At 42.5% G+C, this 26,057-nt stretch overlaps 1 protein-coding gene across 8 annotated transcripts in view; it reads right to left on the bottom strand.

The window, feature by feature from the left end:
- The window catches only part of slc12a7b (solute carrier family 12 member 7b), an 86,731-nt gene that overhangs the window by 20,641 nt on the left and 40,033 nt on the right, over positions 1-26,057 (bottom strand). For all 8 annotated transcript variants that reach the window (XM_052504648.1, XM_052504653.1, XM_052504666.1 and 5 more), the window contains exons 2-10: positions 19,781-19,875; positions 19,193-19,330; positions 5,243-5,389; positions 3,128-3,182; positions 2,755-2,885; positions 2,355-2,596; positions 1,970-2,181; positions 708-875; positions 237-335 (exon numbers count right to left, since the gene is read on the bottom strand). In XM_052504648.1, the coding sequence (XP_052360608.1) occupies positions 237-335; positions 708-875; positions 1,970-2,181; positions 2,355-2,596; positions 2,755-2,885; positions 3,128-3,182; positions 5,243-5,389; positions 19,193-19,330; positions 19,781-19,875 (1,287 nt within the window). The remainder of the gene's footprint in view (positions 1-236; positions 336-707; positions 876-1,969; positions 2,182-2,354; positions 2,597-2,754; positions 2,886-3,127; positions 3,183-5,242; positions 5,390-19,192; positions 19,331-19,780; positions 19,876-26,057) is intronic.

The following is a 26,057-nucleotide window of genomic DNA, read 5'->3' as shown; positions in this document are numbered from 1 at the left end:
TCTGTACAGCACTTTGAGATATCAGCTGATGTACGAAGGGCTATATAAATACATTTGATTTGATTGGATTTGTTTTGCTCCGTTTTGCTATGGAGTGCCCAAATGAATACAACCTAGCTTTACAGTTTACATATAACACATTGACTTGTCATGTTTTATAATAATTTGGTAGGTGCTTAAATGTGTCCTATTAGACACGTGTATGGTTGGGCTGTTGTTGCTGTCATTAAAGATACAGATGAAGGTGGTGGTGGCGATGGCCATGATGGTTCCTATGGGGATGGACTTCTGGGCGTCCCTCAGATCACCAGATCTGTTGGATCCAGCCATGATTCCTGTGAAGAGGGGAAAGCAAGTATTATAACATTAAACTAAGAAAGTAAGAGCTGTGTAAGAGCTGTGCTGCAGCTTGTACTTTGGTGGGTCTAGGTCGGGTTACTGTCTACCATCAACACGGCAACAACAGTTCATGTAAAAAAAAAAATGTTTTTTTTTTTTACATTTAAAAAAGTTATAAATAGCTTACTTATGCTTACTACTTATTAATGAAAGTTCTTCTAAAAAGTGTAAAGCGAATAACCAATTGAAACAAGTGAATGTGCCTTGGTCTTAATCCCTTTCCCAAAGAGCACCTTCCACCTACAAAGATCCACCATTGTGTACCCTAGCAACACTTCCCTGACAAGTGGATATCCATGTGAACGTACCAGTGACGGAGGGGAAGTAGATCCCCACCAGCAGGGTGAAGAAGGTGGTGATGTCGTTGGCCACGTATGGCATGTAGATGTCCTGGGATGTGTCTGCAGCCGGCTCTGATGCCTGGTGCTTATTCTCTACCAGCATGCCGTTAGGACCGTAGTCCCCCCAGATGTTATCTATATGAGGGGGAGGAGGGGTGGTTAGGAGATAGGGAGAAAAGAGGTGGGAGAGGAAGTGGGATGGAGCAGAGGGAGATGGAGCGGTGGGAGAGGGATGGGGAGAGATGGAGGGGGGTGGAGGGTGGTTAAGAGAGTGAGAGGGAGGGAGAAGAGAAGGAAGGGGAAAAAGAGAGAGAGGAAGGGAGAAAGAAAGATCACTAGTCCCTATCCTCTGAAGGAAGAACACAGAGTTCATATGGAACTCATCAATCACCTGCCAGCACAGGCCCAATTCCATAACTTCGGGAATTTGAGGACTTTGGAAGTGATGATGGGGGAGTGGACATCAATGTCAGAGATTTGGAATGTCCTGAACATCTTGGACGTTGTGGTAACCCAAAACTATGACTTCTGGCAGCTGTGGTAACCCTGCAGTTCAGCATAAATCTATGATGGATCTAGATGATACTGGGCTGACTGAATTCAAGACAGTCCCATCTGTCATGTAAAAAAAGATCCTGTCAGTAAATAAGCCAGGGAACAGTTCGACAAGACTTACTTCAAGCATCACTCTGTTGGATCTCAGGAATGGATCACGTTTCCTGTACATCTTCCTAATCTAATTTTCACAAGCGCTTCAAAAGGGGCGGCAGGGTAGCCTAGTGGTTAGAGTGTTGGACTAGTAACTGAAAGGTTGCACGTTCAAATCCCCGAGCTGTCAAGGTTCAAATATGTCGTTCTGCCCCTGAACAGGCAGTTAACCCACTGTTCCTAGGCCGTCATTGAAAATAAGAATTTGTTCTTAACGGACTTGCCTGGTTAAATAAAGGTTCAAAAAAGGCAATATAGTAAGTAGTCAGAGGAGCATTATGCTTTACAAATAAACTAATGATCGTAATCGGGGTTTCTATTAGGATAGGGGTCGGAAGCACAGGCTTTACATTAAGGTATAGTTTACCGCACAATCAAAGTTTGTTGGATAATTTCATCCCAAATCAGTTTTGTAGACCTCATTACATGCATTAGGAGAAATCTGCCGTAACAAAATGCCAATTCATGAATAGAGCATATAGCCACCGTCTAAAACAATCTTTGTAAAGGTAGCCCGTCACCTCTGATGACACCGCTGGTCAGGCCAGGGATGCCCTGGATCACAGTGACGTTGTTTAGGGTGAAGTACTCGTTGCAGGTGGCGTTGAGGTCTGGAGAGTCACAGAACAGGGACCACAGCTTGGTGGTGACTGTCACGTTGTCCACCTCCATCGTCTTCAAGCACTGGTCGAAGTTGTGGTTCTGCAGCGTGCGGTTCCCCAACAGGCAAATGCTGGGAGGAGGATATAGAACGAAACATTGAAATATTACATTTGACAAACAAACAAAAAACAGAGACCTTAGACATTCTGAGGAGACGTATGATCCGAGGTAAGAGTAATGTGTGTGATCTCTTCTAGATGTTTCTGGTTGTATTTTTATACAAGGCTGTGAGTTTAGACTCACGGGAAGTCTGGCGGTTCGAAGGCGGTCTTGATGACTCCGGCGTAGATGGCCAGAATGGAGAGAATGACACAGGCCAGGAAGACCAAGGCCAGCTTGTTGACGTACTTGACACCCACGAAAACCACCAGGGACATGAGGGTGAGGCAGCAGGTGCCGTACACCCGCATGTTGTTGAGCAGTGCCTCAGCCTCATCCTCCTTCTTCTCTGCCTTGAAGATGGCCGCGCTAGGCACAATGTAGGTCTGGGAAGAGAAGGGAGATGGGGTGTCATCAGGGAAGTTCAGTTCAGTAAAGGTACAGCGTTTTTGCACGTTCAAAAACCAGCCTTATCTGGCAGTGTTGTTATCGGTTCAGAGCAGGTGGTCACAAAAATTATGGTATCTTTGCAAAGGATACTCACCAGTAGAATCTCTATAGTACCGAGGATGTACATGGAGCCAGCGAAAGTGGTCCCCAGGTAGAAGCAGAGCCCCACGGCCCCGCCAAACTCTGGCCCCAGGGACCTGGAGATCATGTAGTAGGAGCCTCCAGCTTACAGACCAACAACGGGGGACAGAGTCAGTCACAACAACAGCCTTTGGGGAACTCACTTTAGGGTGTAGTGGAGTGGTATATATTGTTCCCTCTGGTGCTGGAACCCAACTCGCTAATCGATTTAATCTTCACTTGAAGTTGAAATTCAACGTAATGTCTTGAGGTGAAGGGAATTATAGGGCAGCTCAATTGTATTTTGAAAAAGTAGAAATGTACCATTATCCATGTTGGAAACCTACCTGGAACCACACCATTTGTAGCAATGGCACTCATTGATATGGCGGTCAGCATTGTCTGCAAAGAGCGAAAAAAATCTCTAAATATTTGATTAGGTTCAGCAGGAGCCGTATTTTTTTTTATCTAAACCTCATGGAATCTACAGAAAAATAATCAAAAGGGGAGCTTATCCTATATTTAGTGGCTAAATGTCTCAGCTATGGCTTATAAATCTTTGGGAACACAATCGTGGGCGGCTGGGTAATTGATGTGAACCCCGTTTTCGTGAAATTGGTCTGTTTTGGGAGTGTTTAACGGGTTTCAAGGATATTTGTATCTAACTGGTTGGTGGTTACATAACACTCCTCCTGCCCTTGAGCTGACACGGGTGGCAATGATTGATCAAAATAAAGCCCTGTCCCCTGCTTCCTGCTTTTCTTTCAGGCCATGTGCTGAACTGGAGAAAAGCCAATTAGCTGGCAATTTACCCCCTAAAAACAGCTTATCCATTTGAATGGAAGCAGCATTCAACAGAAGGCTACATTGGTGTCTGTTGTGTGGAATGAGTGAAATGGAAAGTGCTGTCCAGTGTATGTCTAGCCAGGTGGAAGTGAACAGGATGGATGTGTGTATCTTTGAAGACACAAACGACACACTCAGAAAAAAAGGTGCCATCAACAACCTAAAAAGGGGTCTTCGGCTGTCCCCATAGGAGAACCCTTTGAAGAACCCTTTTTGGATCCAGGTAGAACCATTTTGGTTTCAGGTAGAACCCTTTTGGGTTCCATGTAGAACCCTTTCCACAACTACCTTAAAGTCAGTAAATTAAGGTTCTTTATGCAGTTCTGATTGCATTGAATAGGTGAGCTTTGTACACTGGCTCACCTCTCCTGTAGGCTATTCTTTCAATTCTTTACTGGCATACTTTGCATTTAGCCACGTAGAAAGTTACAAACCATTTCTTCATTATTACAACGAGAGGACAGAATGTATTTATTCGTAGTTGTGTGAACTTATCTTCCACATGTCCAAAACAATATTGGTTCACACCACTGTATGCCAATCACAATGAAAGCCTACTATTACTTAGTAAAGCCTACTATTATTTAGTGATCATGTCGACACATTTTGACGAGCAGTGGCTCTTCGATGACATAGAGACAGCAACAGACTCGTGTGTCTCACACACACACACTAAAGCTGCTCAATCCATTACAGTCATTAGGTAACACACTGGGAGTCGCGTGGCTTCTATTGTTCATAGCTCTTAAGCCGATGGGTGAGGAGGAGAGTACTTCCGTCCGATAGCGCAAAGACAGGAAAGGCTCAATCTTGAGCCTAGCCTTAAGCCTTTCTCTCTCCCGCCACACCAAGGCTTTGAGAAACCATTGTCTGAGGGGGCTGGGTTAATAAATATAGCCAGGCCCCTGTGTGTCAGCGAGGCTTGTGGCGAGACAAGGCAGAGAAGATTAGATATCAAGCTGCCAGGTGTCATCAGTAGCGGGAGCTCTACGTCGCTCTAAGTCGAGCTTCGCAGCTAAATATAGGGGGATCAGTGACCAGGACTGACTAAATCACTCACTCCCTCTCAATCTTTCTCCCGCTCTCTTTCTCACACTAACACAACACCACCCCAATAATTCTTAATGGGTTGGTAATTTAGCAGATTCTGATGGCATTGTATGCACAGTTTATAATATACATACTGTTAGTATTCACATCAATGACCACAGCCTTCAAAGATGTTGTACAAAGGGAGCTTTTGAAATAAATAGTATCACCAAGGATTATCTATTATATTAACAAGATGGTCGAGTTACCACTTGAACAATGGAAATACATGTCCTCAATGGACGGAAGGCAGACGAGAGGCAAGATCAGGTGGGAGCATTCCGATATAAAAGTTGCCGAAATGCCATGTTCGTCCATTTATATCTGCACACCGCAGGACTGCGGACTGCGGTCTTCGTTCAACCTAACAGTCTTCAGTCTCTGGTTAGGTAATGGTCCTCTGTAGCTCAGTTGGTAGAGCATGTCGCTTGCAATGCCAGGATAGTTGGTTCGATTCCCAGGGCCCCCATACATAAAATGTATGCACGCGTGACTAGGTCGCTTTGGATAAATTATTATATACTTACACAGGAACAGGTCATAACCACAATGGCCAGGGACTCCATGATGCCAGCGGTGCCCACGATCCAGGTGAGGCGCAGGAACAGGATGACCCCCAGGATGTTCTGCAGACAGGGCAGGTACACCCCGATTAATGTGCCCAACGCAGGACTCTGAGAAGGGAGGGGGGCAGGGTGACGACAGGTAAAGGAGATCAGTTTCACTATATCAATCATATTCAACTACTGTAGCATTTAGAAATGGATTACATTTAAGATATTGCTTTTCATTATCCGTCATGACAATTTGATATGGGGGTAATCCCATCCCCCATCATAGTGTACCACTCAACTATAATATTACCCAGACCCACTACTAGGACAAAATGCCCAAGTGAAAAGCATCGGAAAATGCATTCTTCTTTAAACATTAAATATTATTGTCTGGTCTGGTGCCTTATATGACGCCTTGGCCAGGAGCTTAATAACACGTTTGTAAGATACATTAAATTAAATCCTTGTTTCCCGCAATTGAAATCAAACACCCCACCAATTATTGTGTTTTTTGATAAATACATGCATTCAAGGTCAAAAACATACCAAGGGGTCATGGAGATACAGTACAAGCATTGTTGCTGGAGGAAAATGTCCCATTCTCAGAGTATAATAGCTTGACCTTATCACCTCCTGGAAAAAGTACAGCGAAGCAAACAGTTCTACCCTGCACCGTGATTAAACTTTCCAGAACTTTCATCACAGGTATCGCCCTCACAGATCCATTCCAGAAAAAGAGAAAGAGAAGTTTCGCAACAGCTAAAGAAAGGAGGGGGTACTGTGATTGTCAAAAGAAACGGAAACGGACCTGAAAGTAGAGTACCGTCTCCTATTTCTCCAAAGTTGTAGCTACTTTTTCGACCATCTCTCAATCTATAACTAAAGGAAAGTCCCACTATCCTGTTCTGAGAGTGGAGACCTGGACAGGCCAGGGGTGTTATTCTCACTCCATCCTTGGCACTCTAGCACCAATCAGAAATGTCTATCCGCATCTGGTCTCCATGCAGAAAATGTGATGGGGCAATTGGCATGGGACAGAGGCTGTGGAATTGCAGCACCACTTGGAAAACAGTGTGGGTATTTTCTTTAGATTTTTAGCAACAAACTGACTTGGAAGAACAACTTAATAAAAGGTTCCTCCAGGCTGAAACCGTGAGAGAAGAAGTATAAAGGGCTGGGTTGTGTCAGACCCGTGGAAGAGAATGAGGTTTGTTCATAAACATCCTTTTCTTTTTTTTTTTTTTTTTTTTTTACTTGTAAATTTATGCTACAGTGCATTCGGAAATGATTCAGACCCCTTGACTTTTCCCACATGTTGTTACATTACAGCCTTATTCTAAAACGTATTAAATAAATGTTGTCCTCAATCTACAAACAATAGCCCATAATGACGAAGTGAACAGGTTTTAAATATGTTTGCAAATGTAAAAAAAAATGTTTTTATTTAAGTAAGTATTCAGACACTTTGCTATGAGACTTCAAATTGAGCTCAAGCGCATCCTGTTTCCATTGATCATCCTTGAGATGTTTCTACAACTTGATTGGAGTCCACCTGTGGTAAATTCAATTGACAGAACATGATTTGGAAAGGCACACACCTGTATATATAAGGTCGCACAGTTGACAGTGCATGTCAAAGAAAAAACCAAGCCATGAGGTCGAAGGAATTGTCTGTAGAGCTCTGAGACACGACTGTGTTGAGGCACAGATCTAGGGAAGGGTACCAAAAAATGTCTGCAGCATTGAAGGTCCCCAAGAACATAGTGGCCTCCATCATTCTTAAATGGAAGAAGTTTGGAACAACCAAGACTCTTCCTAGAGCTGGCCGCCCGGCCAAACTGAGCAATTGGGGAGAAGGGCCTTGGTCATGGAGGGGCCCAAGAACCCGAATATCACTCTGACAGAGCTCCAGAGTTCCTCTGTGGAGGTGGAAAAACCTTCTAGAAGGACAACCATCTCTGCAGCACTCCACCAATCAGGCCTTTATGGTAGAGTGGCCAGACGGAAGCCAATCCTCAGTAAAAAGGCACAACAGCCCGCTTGGAGTTTGCCAAAAGGCACCTAAACGACTCTCAGAGAATGAGAAACAAGATTCTTTGGTCTGATGAAACCAAGATTGAACTCTTTGGACTGAATGCCAAGCATCACGTCTGGAGGACGCCTTTGACTCTCTATGTCCCCTATCCTCCAGGCCGGCTCGGTCCTCCCCTCCCGCTCCGTGGCTCGACGACTCATTGCGAGCTCACAGAACAGGGCTCCGGGCAGCCGAACGGAAATGGAGAAAAACTCGCCTCCCTGCGGACCTGGCATCCTTTCACTCCCTCCTCTCTACATTTTCCTCCTCTGTCTCTGCTGCTAAAGCCATTTTCTACCACTCTAAATTCCAAGCATCTGCCTCTAACCCTAGGAAGCTCTTTGCCACCTTCTCCTCCCTCCTGAATCCTCCTCCCCCCCCCTCCTCCCTCTCTGCAGATGACTTCGTCAACCATTTTGAAAAGAAGGTCGACGACATCCAATCCTCGTTTGCTAAGTCAAACGACACCGCTGGTTCTGCTCACACTGCCCTACCCTGTGCTCTGACCTCTTTCTCCCCTCTCTCTCCAGATGAAATCACGCGTCTTGTGACGGCCTGCCGCCCAACAACCTGCCCGCTTGACCCTATCCCCTCCTCTCTTCTCCAGACCATTTCCGGAGACCTTCTCCCTTACCTCACCTCGCTCATCAACTCATCCCTGACCGCTGGCTACGTCCCTTCCGTCTTCAAGAGAGCGAGAGTTGCACCCCTTCTGAAAAAACCTACACTCGATCTCTCCGATGTCAACAACTACAGACCAGTATCCCTTCTTTCTTTTCTCTCCAAAACTCTTGAACGTGCCGTCCTTGGCCAGCTCTCCCGCTATCTCTCTCAGAATGACCTTCTTGATCCAAATCAGTCAGGTTTCAAGACTAGTCATTCAACTGAGACTGTTCTTCTCTGTATCACGGAGGCGCTCCGCACTGCTAAAGCTAACTCTCTCTCCTCTGCTCTCATCCTTCTAGACCTATCGGCTGCCTTCGATACTGTGAACCATCAGATCCTCCTCTCCACCCTCTCCGAGTTGGGCATCTCCGGCGCGGCTCACGCTTGGATTGCGTACTACCTGACAGGTCGCTCCTACCAGGTGGCGTGGCGAGAATCTGTCTCCTCACCACGCGCTCTCACCACTGGTGTCCCCAGGGCTCTGTTCTAGGCCCTCTCCTATTCTCGCTATACACCAAGTCACTTGGCTCTGTCATAACCTCACATGGTCCCTCCTCATTGCTCAGACTCCTTTCCCCCTGATGACTATCATTGCTATGCAGACGACACACAATTAATCATGATCCAGGTGGCGAATCCATCACTGCATGTCTGGCAGACATACAGTGTGGATGACCACCACCTTGAACCTGTGCTCTTCCTCCCGGGGAGGACTGCCCGCCATGATCTCGCCATCACGGTTGACAACTCCATTGTGTCCTCCTCCCAGAGCGCTAAGAACCTCCCTGGACAACACCCTGTCGTTCTCAACTAACATCAAGGTGGTGGCCCGTTCCTGTAGGTTCATGCTTTATAACATCCGCAGAGTACGACCCTGCCTCACACAGGAAGCGGCGCAGGTCCTAATCCAGGCACTTGTCATCTCCCGTCTGGATTACTGCAACTCGCTGTTGGCTGGGCTCCCTGCCTGTGCCATTAAACCCCTACAACTCATCCAGAACGCCGCAGCCCGTCTGGTGTTCAACCTTCCCAAGTTCTCTCACGTCACCCCGCTCCTCCGCTCTCTCCACTGGCTTCCAGTTGAAGCTCGCATCCGCTACAAGACCATGGTGCTTGCCTACGGAGCTGTTAGGGAACGGCACCTCAGTACCTCCAGGCTCTGATCAGGCCCTACACCCAAACAAGGGCACTGCGTTCATCCACCTCTGGCCTGCTCGCCTCCCTACCACTGAGGAAGTACAGTTCCCGCTCAGCCCAGTCAAAACTGTTCGCTGCTCTGGCCCCCAATGGTGGAACAAACTCCCTCACAACGCCAGGACAGCGGAGTCAATCACCACCTTCCGGAGACACCTGAAACCCCACCTCTTTAAGGAATACCTAGGATAGGATAAAGTAATCCTTCTCACCCCCTTAAAAGATTTAGATGCACTATTGTAAAGTGGCTGTTCCACTGGATGTCATAAGGTGAATGCACCAAAGTCTTGTAAGAGCGTCTGCTAAATGACTTAAATGTAAATGTAATGTAAATGTGAATGCACCAACTTGTAAGTCGCTCTGGATAAGAGCGTCTGCTAAATGACTTAAATGTAAAATGTAATGTAATGGAGGAAACATGGCACATTTGGTGAAGCATGTTGGTGGCAGCATCATGCTGTGGGGATGTTCTTCGGCAGGGACTGGGAGACTAGTCAGGATTGAGGGAAAGATGAACGGAGCAAAGTACAGAGTGCTCTTTGATGAAAACCTGCTCCAGAATGCTGAGGATCTCAGACTGGGGCAAAGGTTCACCTTCCAACAGAACAACAACCGTAAGCACACAGCCTAGATAACGCAGGAGTGGCTTCAGGACAAGTTTCTGAATGTCCTTGAGTGCCCCAGCCAGAGCCCAAACTTGAACCCGATCAAAAATCTCTGGAGAGACCTGAAAATAGCTGTGCAGCGACACTCCCCATCCAACCTGACAGAGCTTGAGAGGATCTGCAGAGAAGAATGGGAAAAACTCCCCAAATACAGGTGTGCCAAGCTTGTAGCGTCATACCCAAGACAACTCAAGGATGTAATCGCTGCCAAAGGTGCTTCAACAAAGTACAGAGTAAAGTGTCTGAATACTTATGTAAATTTGATGTTTGTTTTTTTATACATTTGCAAAAAAATCAAAAAACCTGTTTTTGCTATGTCATTATGGGGTATTGTGTGTAGATTGATGGGGGAAAAACTATTTCATCAATTTTAGAATAAGGGTGTAACGTAACAAAATGTGTAAAAAGTCAAGGGGTCTGAATACTTTCCGAATGCACTGTAAATACCCATTGATTCTTGAAGAAAATAACTTAGAAGCTTCATGAGCTTGAGTTCAAATGTCACACCATCAAAACCCCAAATAAAAGCATTTGTTTGCAAACAATGTAATTTTAAACAAAACACTGTGCAGCTCAAAACATGGTTAATAAACCTATAATGTTGATATCATGGATGGTCAGTCCATGACTTTGAGAGTGGTTATATTTCTCCAGCCCCATCCCTCAGCTGTTTATCAAGTCAGTGGCGGCGTGTCCGCTTTGTTATTGTTCAAACTGTAGATTGCCCTTTTAAAGGACAACACCAGATAACGCAACAGAACACCAGATGAATTCAGCCCAGTAGAAAAAGAGATTGCATGAATGATTATCAACCATGCTTTTCACCCTATGGGACCACATGCCCCTTGGGTCTCCCGAGATGTGCAGCGGTCTAAGGCACTGCATCTCAGTGCGAGAGGCGTCATTACAGACCCTGGTTCAATTCCAGGCTGTATCCCAACAGGCCGTGATTGGGAGACCCATAGGGCGGGGCACAATTGGCCCAGTGTCGTCCGGTTTAGAGTTTGGCCGGGGTAGGCGGTCATTGTAAATAAGTATTTATTCTGAACAGACTTGACTAGTTAAATAAAGGTTCAAAAAGAACACAGGCCCCTTCAACGATCACACTGTTTCAGGAGGGGGTGCGCTGCAAAGCCTATTGCACAACACCCAGACTTAGGATGCGTCCGAAATGAAAGCTTATCTCATATAGCGCACTATTTGTGACCAGAGCTCTGGTTAAAATGAGTTGCACCACATAAAGAACTAGGGCTCCACTTCAGATTCTAACCTGCATTCAATTCTTGCAGTTTTGACCACATTTCCTGAAGAAAACAACGGTCTGTGAAAAGTATGACAAGAATGTGTTTTTGATGTCGTTGTGGTGGCCAGAGTCGTTTGATTTCTTTATGGGAGGATGTGGGTGTGGTGGTGGCTTTCTTGGAGCATAACAAGTATTTATTTACTTAACATTTTACAGGATGATATCTCATGAGATGCATTTTCAACCATGTCAAAAAAAAAAAAGAAAAGCGCACACACACACACACACACACACACACACACACACACAGTGGGGCAAAAAAGTATTTAGTCAGCCACCAATTGTGCAAGTTCTCCTACTTAAAAATGTGAAAGAGGCCTGTAATTTTCATCATAGGTACACTTCAACTATGACAGACAAAATGAGGGGAAAAAATCCAGAAAAATCACATTGCAAATTATGGTGGAAAATAAGTATTTGGTCAATAACAAAAGTTTCTCAATACTTTGTTATATACCCTTTGTTGGCAGTGACAGAGGTCAAACGTTTTCACAAGGTTTTCACACACTGTTGCTGGTATTTTGGCCCATTCCTCCATGCAGATCTCCTCTAGAGCAGTGATGTTTTGGGGATGTTGCTGGGCAACACGGACTTTCAACTCCCTCCAAAGACTTTCTATGGGGTTGAGATCTGGAGACTGGCTAGGCCACTCCAGGACCTTGAAATGCTTCTTACGAAGCCACTCCTTCGTTGCCCGGGCGGTGTGTTTGGAATCATTGTCATGCTGAAAGACCCAACCATGTTTCATCTTCAATGCCCTTGCTGATGGAAGGAGGTTTTCACTCAAAATCTCACGATACATGGCCCCATTCATTCTTTCCTTTACACGGATCAGTCGTCCTGGTCCCTTTGCAGAAAAACAGCCCCAAAGCATGATGTTTCCACCCCCATGCTTCACAGTAGGTATGGTGTTCTTTGGATGCAACTCAGCATTCTTTGTCCTCCAAACATAACGAGTTGAGTTTTTACCAAAAAGTTATATTTTGGTTTCTTCTGACCATATGACATTCTCCCAATTTTCTTCTGGATCATCCAAATGCTCTCTAACAAACTTCAGACGGGCCTGGACATGTACTGGCTTAAGCAGGGGGACACGTCTGGCACTGCAGGATTTGAGTCCCTGGCGGCGTAGTGTGTTACTGATGGTAGGCTTTATTACTTTGGTCCCAGCTCTCTGCAGGTCATTCACTAGGTCCCCCCATGTGGTTCTGGGATTCTTGCTCACCGTTCTTGTGATCATTGTGACCCCACGGGGCGAGATCTTGCGTGTAGACCTGCACCAGGCTGGGAAGACTGAATCTGCAATAGGTAAGCAACTTGGTTTGAAGAAATCAACTGTGGGAGCAATTATTAGGAAATGGAAGACATACAAGACCACTGGTCAATGACCTGAAGAGAGCTGGGACCACAGTCTCAAAGAAAACCATTAGTAACACACTACTCCGTCATGGATTAAAATCCTGCAGCGCAAGCAAGGTCCCCCTGCTCAAGCCAGCGCATGTCCAGGCCCGTCTGAAGTTTGCCAATGACCGTCTGGATGATCCAGAGGAGGAATGGGAGAAGGTCATGTGGTCTGATGAGACAAAAATAGAGCTTTTTGGTCTAAACTCCACTCGCCGTGTTTGGAGGAAGAAGAAGGATGAGTACAACCCCAAGAACACCATTCCAACCGTGAAGCATGGAGTTGGAAACATCATTCATTGGGGATGCTTTTCTGCAAAGGGGACAGGACGACTGCACCGTATTGAGGGGAGTATGGATGGGGCCATGTATCGCGAGATCTTGGCCAACAACCTCCTTCCCTCAGTAAGAGCATTGAAGATGGGTCGTGGCTGGGTCTTCCAGCATGGCAACGACCCGAAACACACAGCCAGGGCAACTAAGGAGTGGCTCCGTAAGAAGCATCTCAAGGTCCTGGAGTGGCCTAGCCAGTCTCCAGACCTGAACCCAATAGAAAATCTTTGGAGGGAGCTGAAAGTCCGTATTGCCCAGCGACAGCCCCGAAACCTGAACGATCTGGAGAAGGTCTGTATGGAGGAGTGGGCCAAAATCCCTGCTGCAGTGTGTGCAAACCTGGTCAAGAACTACAGGAAACGTATGATCTCTGTAATTGCAAACAAAGGTTTCTGTACCAAATATTAAGTTCTGCTTTTCTGGTGTATCAAATACTTATGTCATGCAATAAAATGCAAATTAATTACTTAAAAATCAATGTGATTTTCTGATTTTTGTTTTAGATTGTCTCTCACAGTTGAAGTGTACCTATGATAAAAATTACAGACTTCTACATGCTTTGTAAGTAGGAAAACCTGCAAAATCGGCAGTGTATCAAATACTTGTTCTCCCCACTGTATATCCACAGTAAAACGAGTCCTATATCGACATAACCGGATAGGCCACTCAGCAAGGAAGAAGCCACTGCTCCAAAACCGCCATAAAAAAACAGACTTCGTTTTGCAACTGCACATGGGGACAAAGATGGTACTTTTTGGAGAAAAGTCCTCTGGTCTGATGAAACAAAAATAGACTGTTTGGCCATAATGACTATCGTTATGTTTGGAGGAAAAGGGGGAGGCTTGCAAGCCGAAGAACACCATCCCGACCGTGAAGCACAGGGGTGGCAGCTTCATGTTGTGGGGGTACTTTGCTGCAGGAGGGACTGGTGCACTTCACAAAATAGATGGCTTCATGAGGCAGGAAAATGATGTGGATATATTGAAGTAACATCTCAAGACGTTTGTCAGGAGGTTAAAGCTTGGTCGCAAATGGGTCTTCCAAAAGGACAATGACCCCAAGCATACTACCAAAGTTGTTGCAAAATGGCTTAAGGACAACAAAGTCAAAGTATTGGAGTGGCCATCACAAAGCCCTGACCTCAATCCCATAGAACATTTGTGGGCAGAACTGAAAGTGTGTGCGAGCAAGGAGGTGTAAACTTTCGACTTCAACTGTGCATGCATACAGTAACAATAAAAATGTCAACTACTATCTAATAACAATTAAATAATAATAATAAAACATACCGTTTTTCTACATTGTAGAATAATAGTGAAGACATCAAAACTATTAAATAAACACAAATGGAATCATGTAGTAACCAAAAAAAGTGTAATATATTATGTATTTGAGATTCTTCAAAGTAGCCACCCTGTGCCTTGATGACAGCTTTGGTAGTGACCTGGAATGCATTTCAATTAATAGGTGTGCCTTGTTAAAAGTGAATTTGTGGAATTTCTTTCCTTCTTAATAAGTTTGAGCCAATCAGTTGTGTTGTGACAAGATAGCGGTGGTATACAGAAGTTAGCCCTATTCGGTAAAAGACCAAGTCCATATCATGGCAAGAACAGCTCAAATAAGCAAAGAGAAATGACAGTCCATCATTACTTTAAGACATGAAGGTCAGTCAATCTGGAACATTTTAAGAACTTTCTTCAAGTGCAGTCACAAAAACCACCAAGCGCTATGATGAAACAGGCTATCATGAGGACCGCCACAGGAAAGGAAGACCCAGAGTTACCTCTTTTGCAGAGGATAATTCATTAGAGTTACCAGCGTCAAAAAGTTCAGCCCAAATAAATGCTTCACAGAGTTCAAGTAACAGACACATCAACAGTTCAGAGGGGACTGGGTGAATCAGGACTTCATGGTCAAATTGCTACAAAGAAACCACTACTAAAAGGACACCAATAAGAAGACGAGACTTGATTGGGACAATAAACACAAGCAAAGGACATTAGACTGGTGGAAATCTGTCCTTTGGTCTGATGAGTCCAAATTTGAGATTTTTGGTTCCAACAGCCGTGTCCTTGTGGGACGCAGAGTATGTGAACGGTTGATCTCCGCATGTGTGGTTTCCACCGTGAAGCATGGAGGAGGAGGTGTGATGGTTTGGGGGTGCTTTGCTGGTGACACTGTCAGTAATTTATTTAAAATTCAAGGCACACTTAACTAGCATGGCTTCCACAACAGTCTGCAGCGATACGGCATCCCATCTGCTTTACGCTTAGTGGGACTATCATTTATTTTTCAACAGGACAATGACCCAACACACCTCCAGGCTGTGTAAGGGCTATTTGACCAAGAAGGAGAGTGATGGAGTGCTGCATCAGATGACCTGGCCTCCACAATCACCCGACCTCAACCCAATTGAGATGGTTTGGAACGAGTTGGACCAGGAAAAGCAGCCAAAAAGTGCTCAGCATAAAGAGCATAAAGAACATATAGACTGTTGGAAAGGCATTACAGGTGAAGCTGGTTGAGAGAATGCCAAGAGTGTAGAAAGCTGTCAAAGGGTGGCGACTTTGAAGAATCAAAAATCTAAAATATATTTTGATTTGTTAACACTTTTGTGGTTACTACATGATTCCATGTGTGTCATTTCATAGTTTTGATGTATTCACTATTATTCTACAATGTAGAAAATAGTAAAAATAAAAACCCTTGAATGAGTAAGTCTCCAAACTTTTGACTGGTACTGTACATTAACAGCATAAACAAGTTGTACAACTACTAATAGGCCTACAATTAATAAAAACAACTGCTACAACTCCTAATAAATACAACTGTAACAACTACCAATACAACTAATAAAAACAACTGCTACAACTACTAATAAATACAACTGTAACAAATACCAATACAACTAATAAAAACAACTGCTACAACTCCTAATAAATACAACTGTAACAACTACCAATACAACTAATAAAAACAACTGCTACAACTACTAATAAATACAACTGTAACAACTACCAATACAATTAATAAAAACAACTGCTAAACTACTAAAAAACAACTGTAACTACCAATACAACTCCAACTAATAAATACAACTGTAACAACTACCAATAATGAAAACAACTAAACTAAAAACAACTGTAACTACAACTGTAACTACAATTAATGAAAACAACTGCTACAACTCCTAATAAATACAACTGTAACAACTACCAATACAACTAATGAAAACAACTGCTAAAATAAATACAACTGTAACAACTATACAATTAATAAAAACAATACAACTACTAATAAATACAACTGAAAACTAACAATTAATAAAAACAACTGCTACAACTCCTAATAAATACAACTGTAACAACTACCAATACAACTAATAAAAACAACTGCTACAACTACTAATAAATACAACTGTAACAAATACCAATACAACTAATGAAAACAACTGCTACAACTCCTAATAAATACAACTGTAACAACTACCAATACAACTAATGAAAACAACTGCTACAACTACTAATAAATAACTACCAATACAATTAATAAAAACAACTGCTACAACTACTAATAAATAAACTGTAACAACTAAATACAAAATAAAAACAACTGCTACTAATAAATACAACTTTAAAAAAAATAAAACAACTATCTAATAAATACAACTGTAACAACTACAACTAATTATAATAATAAATACAACTGTAACAACTACCAATACAATCAAAAACAACCACAACTACTAATAAATACAACTGTAACAAATACCAATACAACTAATGAAAACAACTGCTACAACTCCTAATAAATACAACTGTAACAAATACCAATACAACTAATGAAAACAACTGCTACAACTACTAATAAATACAACTGTAACAACTACCAATACAACTAATGAAAACAACTGCTACAACTACTAATAAATACAACTGTAACAAATACCAATACAACTAATGAAAACAACTGCAACTCCAATAAATACAACTGTAACAACTACCAATACAACTAATGAAAACAACTACAAAATAAAACAGCTGAACAAATACCAATACAACTAATGAAAACAACTGTCAATAAGTATTCAACAACTGCTACAACTACTAATAAATACAACTGTAACAACTACCAATACAACTAATAAAAACAACTGTCTCCATAATAAATACAACTGTAACAACTACCAATACAACTAATGAAAACAACTGTAAAACTAATAAATACAACTGTAACAAACCAATACAATTAATAAAAACAACTGCTACAACTACAACTGTAACAACTACCAATACAACTAATAAAAACAACTGCTCAACTACTAATAAATACAACTGTTTACAATATGAAAACAACTTTACTAATAAATACAACTGAACAACTACCAATACAACTAATAAAAACAACTGTACAACTACTAATAAATACAACTGTAACAACTACAATACAACTAATAAAAACAACTGTAAGGTCTACTAATAAATACAACTGTAACAGTACCAATACAACTGAAAACAACTCAAACTACAATAAATACAGATTCAACCAAAAAACAACTGACCTATTAAGGAACAACTTTTAATAAAAACAATGACTTGCAAAGGGCACTTATTGGAAGATGGGTAAAACATGTTTTTAAACAACATTTTTTTAAAGACATTGAATCTCTCTTTGAGCATGTTGTAGTTATTAATTACACCATCCAAAGTGTATCAACAGACCCAGTTACTACAAAGATTCAGGCGTCCTTCCTAACTTGGTGGCCGGAGAGGAAGGAAACCGCTCAGGGATTTCACCATGAGGACAATGGCGACTTTAAAACAGTAAGAGTTAAATGGCTGTGATAGGAGAAAAATAATACATTTAAAAAACAGATTTTGAATAAAGCACTTGTACACGAGATAGTGTGCTAAACAACTCATTTGCACGTCTCTGCTACGGTCATAGGTATGAGGCGGAGCCGAGTACCATAGATCAGCACAGCCGTGGTAAGGACCTCGAGTGTACAGCCGTTGCAGAACCTCGAGTGTACAATTGGTTTTCTACAATGGTTTACCAATTAAATAAAAAAAACTTTAATTTGAATAATTGTATTCATAGGTTACTATTTCATGCCTCAACAAAAATATAGGTCGTGCCCCAATGGTTGCGAGCCAAGCCGGCTGGCCGTTCATTCATGTGCAAAAATGTCTAAAAACATGATTTCACTTTGTCATTATGGGGTATTGTGTGTAGATGGGTGAGAAAAAAAATATTGAATCCATTTTGAATTCAGGCTGTAACACAACAAAATGTGGAATAAGGAGTATCAATACTTTCTGAAGTCATAGTACGTACATTTTTATTTACAAATACCTGCACATGATGTTTCTATTAGTTAAAAACACAAGCAGATTGTTCTTAACAGGTGAAAACGGGCTTTCTTAAATCACAGTGTGATTGTCATGCCCTGATTTCTGAAGGTAAAGTATTCCAGTCGGGCCTTGTATCTGAAAGATCTTGCTCTAACATCACCATGTCCCCTTGTCATTGCTGCTGTTGTCGAAAGGAGTAGTGTGACTCTTGTAAAGTTAGGTGTTCCTTAATATATACAGGGAAATGTAAGTTGACACATTCAAAAATACATTGGGTATCAATGCAATTGTCTTCTGTTTGGGAGTGACAGACAATTCAGTCATCCATATTTTGTGCAATGATGTCTTATAATGGTATCCAATAATTCATCTGCAAAAGATAGTTATAAATGACATCTGATCCACAAAGTAAGGTCTTATTTGTGTTTTGATACATGAGGTCACCATAGTCTAGGATAGATAGAAGAAGTTGTGTTAGTAAGTATAAAGGCAACACTGATCAATCACAGTGTAGGCAAACAAAGTGGGAATGTTTGCATGTCCTTCGTGCTGCACACGTGCTGCACAATGAATGTTTGCTCTGGTCAAAGACCCTGTTCTGCAATCATTCATTCAGCAGTTTTTAAAGGTTACAATAAAATCAGCAGAAAATACACACGATGGGATACACTAAATTGAAGACATGGTCTTGAAACCATAGGCTGTTCCATCTACAGTACCAACAGTCCAAACAAAGCTATTTCCTCCACACTTCAGAACACCCACAAAGTCCCCACGTTGAGAGGATTACATTTGCTTTGTCATTATCACCAAACTCGGGCAGTAGGAGTCGGATGTGCACAGAAGTGGCTTGTGTCACTAAGTGGATCTCAGAATTTAGAAATATAATTTTTAAACGTTATTGTCCACACAGTGTGGAGACAACAGGCTTACCTTGACTGGTTTCTTAGTCTTGGCTGGCCCCTCGTCGTCGTCTGCCTCCTCGTGCTCTTTGACCCCCTGGGTGAGGTTGGTGTAGTTAGCCAGCTTGTTGAGCAGAGAGGACACCATGGGGTTGCTGTCCATCTCTTCCTGTGAGCAAAAAAAATACCATAAAACAAAAAGTGTCATACCACCTCTTAGCATTCAAGCTCTCTGCATAAGGGTCAAGGAAATAACTTGAGAACTGCAATGATGGGAGAAACGGTCAAGAGGAATTTAGAAACTGCAGAGAAATCAAATGAGATTAGAAAATCTCTGCTGGATCAAATTATAGTAGAGAAGTAGAAATAGTCCATAATTCATGTTATTCATAGGATTCAATATAATGTATCACTAGCATAGAGAGGTTAGAGCAGCCAAATGGCATTAGACAGTGGATAGAAATAACAGAAAAAGCCCCTGCCGCACAGTTGTCATCTCACTCCATTTAGCATCGAATCCCTGACCAACAGACCTAAGTCAAAGCTTAGGTCAAAGGTCAAATGAAATACTACAGATAACATTATATATAAATCAAGGCTGTTGGATGTTGACAGTTACCTCAAAGAGGGCCATGTTCTTCCCATCGTATAGATTCCCTTTGTCATTGTCTGTGTTGTTTATGAACGGACTGCTTTCCTTTGGCATGCCATCGCCTGTGGAAGCAGAAGAGAGTTTTTGAAAAAACAAACCTCCATTAAAGTCATTGAAGTGGAAAAGATCATATTAAAATGACTGTATCGGCTGAGGTAGGTTAACTGGCTGTTAACCAGAGATCAACCAGAAAACTTATGGTAAAAGCTCAAACCAACCAGGGCCTGGTTTCCCAAAAGTTAAATTGTTAGAATCTTTATAGGAGCATTTGTAAATCTCAAATCTGTTTCCTAAAACCATCGTTATTAACGTTGCACTTAAAAGCGACTCGTAATCTACCCCTGCCTCAGACCACTCGTAGAACAGCTAAGGGCACCGTTATATAACTTTTACCCTCCCGTGTCACTTTATACACAGAAGATCTCCACTAAACATAGAATCATATGGTTTATCCGTTTCTGTGTGAAAAAGTTGCCAATATGTTTTCAATTGATACAAACGACGTACAGTTTAAAAATTCTTCAAATGAAAACCGAGCTGACTGCATTAAAATATAAACAGTAGGCTATAGGCCTATGTGAATCATATTGAAATACATTTCATGTTTAATCAATTGAGTTCTATTTTCAGCCGCAGGTGATACCATCGCTCAAGGAGCTGATCCGTCATCAGTACTGGGAAATAAATGTAATGTTAAAGATAGCATTCCCTATTCAAGTATGACTCAAAAGCAGCGTTCCCCTTCGTTCGATCCCATCTGTATCGACATGTTCAAACGACGCACTTAGCGAACATTCTCTCTGCGTGGCGTTTTGGGAAACGTATGTTAAATCTTTGGCCACTGTAGGATAGAGCCCATTGTTAAATACACTCGTACGCCTAAATTCCATCATTAATCGGGAAACGGACCCAGTTTGTTTGGAAGACAAGAAAATGAATCCAACTTTCACTTCACCGAGTTTCAGCTCAGCCCCATAGATTTTCTTTACTGGGACATTGGGGGGATATGATGGTGATCGATCGATGCCTGGTGGTAATGGGTCATTGATCCAGCTATTACAGCTTGTAATGGGAGTGCTGGATGAATCACGAACACACACATATCCTCCTCATGGTTGAGATGGTTCAAAAACATGTAGTACGAGTATGTAATTATAGTTCGCTAGAAGCAACAAATATTCATTGATTACATTGGGTCGAAGGCTAAAAATAGAGTTGGCTAAAAAATATCTAAAATGATGACTGCTACAGAGGGCAGTGACAAGTGGAGATGATTCTTATTTAGCCACTCATTTCCAATGGGTTCTGTTTTAGCATTAGCGTCAGTCTGGCTAGCCGATACCATCAACAGAGGAAAAACTACAGACCCAGACAGAGCGTGAAGACTAAACAAACAATGGGAATGAGTTATTTTGGTCTGTGTTACAAAAGCAGGCCTAACAGCCGACTTGTTACAACTATCAAAAGAAAATGAGAGATAATTGAGGCAATTTACGAAATCTTATGATTCTGTTTTGCTAAATAAAGTTCCCTCAAAAAGGGTTGATAAGATGTTTTAGGGCCTACTAAATTGCATTAATCAATCACTACACTATTTATTTGGAAATGTAAGGCTCTACATTGTTCACCTTGCAACACTAAAATAGTCACCTTAAACATGCATGCATAATTCATCCCATATATTTGATCTAATGCTACTTTAGCTAATGCTAGTTTTCAGAGGCTAAGAGTATGACATTTCCTCTTGTGAGGAATTGTATATCAACACACAGCAGACTGGAATGTCAGAGTTGGCTGCTTTCATGTGTCTGGCAACAGCTTACGCTGCCATTCCGCCCACCTGAGGCCTAACAGCGTGTGGGGACAGAACATTCTGGCACCAAACTGTGAGCCGAGCCGGCCCTTTACCCAGCATTCTGCAGAGCATCGCGCAGAGCAAGTGTTTAGAGTAAGCAGAATAGCAGACAGCCTCTAAATGGGGGTTGAGATACTGTAGGTCTACGTATGGCGCTACCGAGACACCATTTGCGAGCGTCTCACGTTTCAACACACTCAATAGCCAGTGTCTCCTTTCCGCACCCATTTATGTGAGTATGTGAGTCAACCAAATTCATTCATTCAGACCTGGTGAAGAGTGACCTGTGTGCTTTCGTCGGTGTAACTTTTGCTGCTTGATCCAGCTGCTGGGAATAAGAAGCTTGCAGCCTAAGCCCTGTGGTAATTGTAAAGAAAGTCAGAATGTCATTGTGTGATAGGGGCCTTTAAAGCGGACTAGAGGGCGGAGATATTATGGCAAATAAATTGATTGTGTGTGTGGGGAAGGATAACATAAATATAGGGAATGGGAGTAAATATGTGGCGGCATCCGAGGCAAGAGGAAGCGATTCCATGTCACACTCTTGCACTGACAGACAGTACAGTACGATCTACAGACTTTAATGACGCTAAATCCCAATGTCATCAAATCCCCTTTGAACCGAGGGTTAATTCCTGTGTGCTGTGTCTAATATTAGTGTGGTACTTTTCTACTTGCAGCATGCCACGTGTGTAAGAGAAGCACAGTGTAAGGATGTCAGCGGGGGAGTGATCCAGCAAGAATCCTGGAAGTCAGGATTGCTTTTCAATGGGGGATTATAGCAACTATTTATGGTTCCAATAGCAGGTGGTTCTATGACCTGTGGAAAATGAAAGTAAAAATGACATACATTAACATTTGAGTAATTTAGCAGACGATCTTATCCAGATTGAAATGCACTCACTACTGTAAGTCAAACTAATTCATACTTGTTCCCCAGTGGGAATTGAACCCTCAACCCTGGTGTTGCAAGAGCCAGTCTCTACCAACTGAGCGACACGGGATCATTTGCTCAGAGACAATTCAACATTTGTTATTCATGTTCTGATGTCATAAGCCCGTCCATATTAAAGAACACCTTCAAAAAGGTTCAGGTGAAGTTCATAAATCTAATCAACATAAAACACCTAACGCATTGTACCGACCCTCAGTTTCCCAGAGCTATAAATGTAGATTTTAAATTGGGTTGTTCGAGCTCCTGAATGCTGATTGGCTGACAGCCGTGGTATATCAGACGTGTATGACAAAACATTTATTTTTACTGCTCGAATTACGTTGATAACCAGTTTATAATAGCAATAAGGCACCACTGGGGTTTGTGGTATATGGCCAATATTCCATGGCTAAGGGCTGTATCCAGACAATCCAGGTTGCGTCGTGCGCAAGAACAGTCCTTAGCCGTGGTATATTGGCCATATACACCACACTCCCTCAAGCTTTATTGCTTAAGCGATCAATCCCAAAGACTCTGCAGAAAACCTGTATCATGTCCAATCATGAGACATCCCAGCAGACATCACAGCAGGTGATAAGATACAAAGTCCCACAGTGAGCATTAAAACATCCTCACCATGCCAAAGGAATTGACACTGATCCCTGACACTCACAGGATAGATACATGTGACAACTAGCCTGTGCCCAGTCCCCAACAACCGGATGTTCCGGTTTTCATGGGAACGGAAAGAGAGCCTGTGAAGCAACTTCCACTTTTGGACGGTAGGTAACAAGGTGACACTCCATCCTAACTCCTCCTTTAAATTGACTGGATTGGTAGGACAGCAGAAGAGATCCTCCCAACACTTTTTTTCTCTTCTTCTTCCTGTCAAGACCAATATGTAAGAATCTAAACGTTTGAGCATGTGTGTGGGGGGGGGGGGGCGAGTGTTGAAGGAGGGAGTGGGGAGGGACGTTGAGGGAGCAGTTGGAAAAGTCCCAGGAGACACGGTCCACTTTCATATGGGCTAGCCTACTAAGGCCAAACTGGTGACCTAGTTTATGGACATGTGGGCACATCATCGCTGGCGTCGTACGTGCCTATTCATCCCTTCTCAAGATAGGCAGCTACCAATGGACTGGTCTACCTCTTCAAATCAGAGAACTAACTAACTAACTAACTAACAAGAGAGAAAGAGAGAAAGAGATACACACAGAGGTCTAAAAGGGTGCGGTTCGGGAAAGAGTATACCGTGTCAATTGATGGGGCAGGCGGTTGTTATTCTCCGCAGCGATGTTGCGTGTCTCCCCATGTTGCGTAACTTCAGCTGGCTACTCTAGAAGAATACCTGAATCCTCGTCATTCCTCTCTAAATCTGTGCACAACAAATGCTCACACGCCATGTCCGGACCCAGTTCAGCTCACATAGAAGATATGGGACCCATGCGGTGCCATTTTCACTGTGTTCTCTTGGTCGGAGACTGCATAGTACGGATTGATGCATCTACGTCAGAGTATAAAAGTCAAACTACCTCAGAGCTTTGCCTGGCCATGCATTAAACAAGTCTCTTCTGCATCGTAATGTAAGAGTCTTACATTGGGCCTACCCTTTGCAGTACTGTGTGTATATAGGGACTGAGAAAGACCCAACAGTTAGGCATATCCCAGTCAAAACTCTTGTTATTGCAGCAGACATCTTACTGAGGCTGTGGATGAAGGCCTACAACAAAATGTTCCATTGAAGCTCCCCCGGAACTGCCGCCCAGAAGAAATATCCGCGGCAGAGAAGCACAAGATTGAACTTCACTGAACTTTCTAGAGTTTTCCCTGTTAGTTAACACTATCAATGTGTCCGTTTACTGTGGGAATTGTGATCGAATCAACGCAATATTAGCCACTTTCAGTGCAACATACAGAAAACAAAATGAACTATGCAAAACTAAGTATACAAGAGATTTTGTTGCAGGCAGAGCGCATCGGAGTAGGATTCTATTGCATTGACAGCCACGACTCAGAGCTGCGGTAGGTATATATGCAAATAGACCATTGTATGGATCTGCCATTCACTTTTAACTGGACTGTATTTACAGCATCAGCAGTCGTGAGTAGATGCGCTTGTTGAGATCAAAACGAGAGCTAGCGACCACATTTATACATTTGTTCATATCCTTTGCTAATTAGTTAGTTATTTATTAGCCCAGTTATAGATCATTTGTGGTCAGCAATGGGGGAGGGGGGGGGGTGATTGCTTGCTACAAGAGCACAAAACGTGTGCATTTCTAGATATCTTTGAAAGGCGAGTCAGGTGAACAGCTTTTTTTTTTTTGTATTTTGAGACAGACTTGAATAAGCTGAGTAGCCAATAGGCAGAGGGTAGCATAATTGGTCTGATTCTCTGTAATAATGGTATGGGAATAATGAAGTCAAAGGTGAATTTATACAGTTCAATTGCAATCGTGAGACAGGATTAGCTGTTCAAATTCAATTTACTAGGTGTCAACAGGCAGACATGCCAGAACTACCCATGCAATCCCAGTCCATCCAATCAGGGAAGTTGCATAACTTGCACTGCATGAATTTAGCCAGGAATACAAGAATACAGCAGTAGCCGACATTCCCTTTAACTCCAGTTCTCACAACTTTCCTATTCCCAAATGTTTTGATCAGAGCGAGAGGCTGCACAACAGATTTCTGATACGAAGGTTGACAATATTATTGCCTTTATTTAACCAGGTTTGTTATTGAGGACACATTCATCTTTTTCAAAACAATGACCCGAGGGTCAGACAATGAAGGGGCAGGTTCTGCAAATAATCGTCTATATTTCTTGCTGTCTTGCTGTTGTGCCATTGGTGAAAGTTGTGTAAAACCTAACCAATGTGCTCCAATGAAGCATACAATGGCAACACAAAGTCTACTGTAAACAGCACTAATGAACTGAGAAAGAGACCAGAATCAAGACTCATTTAGTCAATTTATGTCAAGGAATTTGCATTTTACAAAGCAATGTCCCACAAAAATTTGGTTGAGTTGAAAAAGGTTGTGAGTAGCCAATGAGTTGCCAACAAGGAAGTGAGACTCCATAACTCAGTCCGGCTTTCAACTTACTCTTGAATGCTGTAATAGTAGAACGCACATCGTGTAATTTTGAAATTGGGTAGTACATAATCAGTTTTCCTCTTGTCATGTCAGTCATTACATACCATAGAGAGCTATTTATCATTTGTCAGAAATGTCCAGATCAACTAGCTCATGTCAGCTAATCTTTTTTTAGCTAGGTTTTTTTTAGACATGAGATTTTATTGTAATGTTTGAGTCACTCAAATATCACATGAATACACATTAGGCATGGCAAAATGTATGGAATTGCAAGAAAATGTACTTTTAAAACTGCAATATACTCTGCACCCCATGACAAAATGTGTAGAATTGCAGGAAATAAGCTTAAAACCTGT

Source organism: Oncorhynchus keta, chromosome 4 (genome assembly GCF_023373465.1).
Source record: "Oncorhynchus keta strain PuntledgeMale-10-30-2019 chromosome 4, Oket_V2, whole genome shotgun sequence".
NCBI lineage: Eukaryota > Metazoa > Chordata > Actinopteri > Salmoniformes > Salmonidae > Oncorhynchus > Oncorhynchus keta.
The sequence above is the reverse complement of the archived record's forward strand: the minus strand, read 5'-3'. Positions and strand labels throughout refer to the sequence as shown.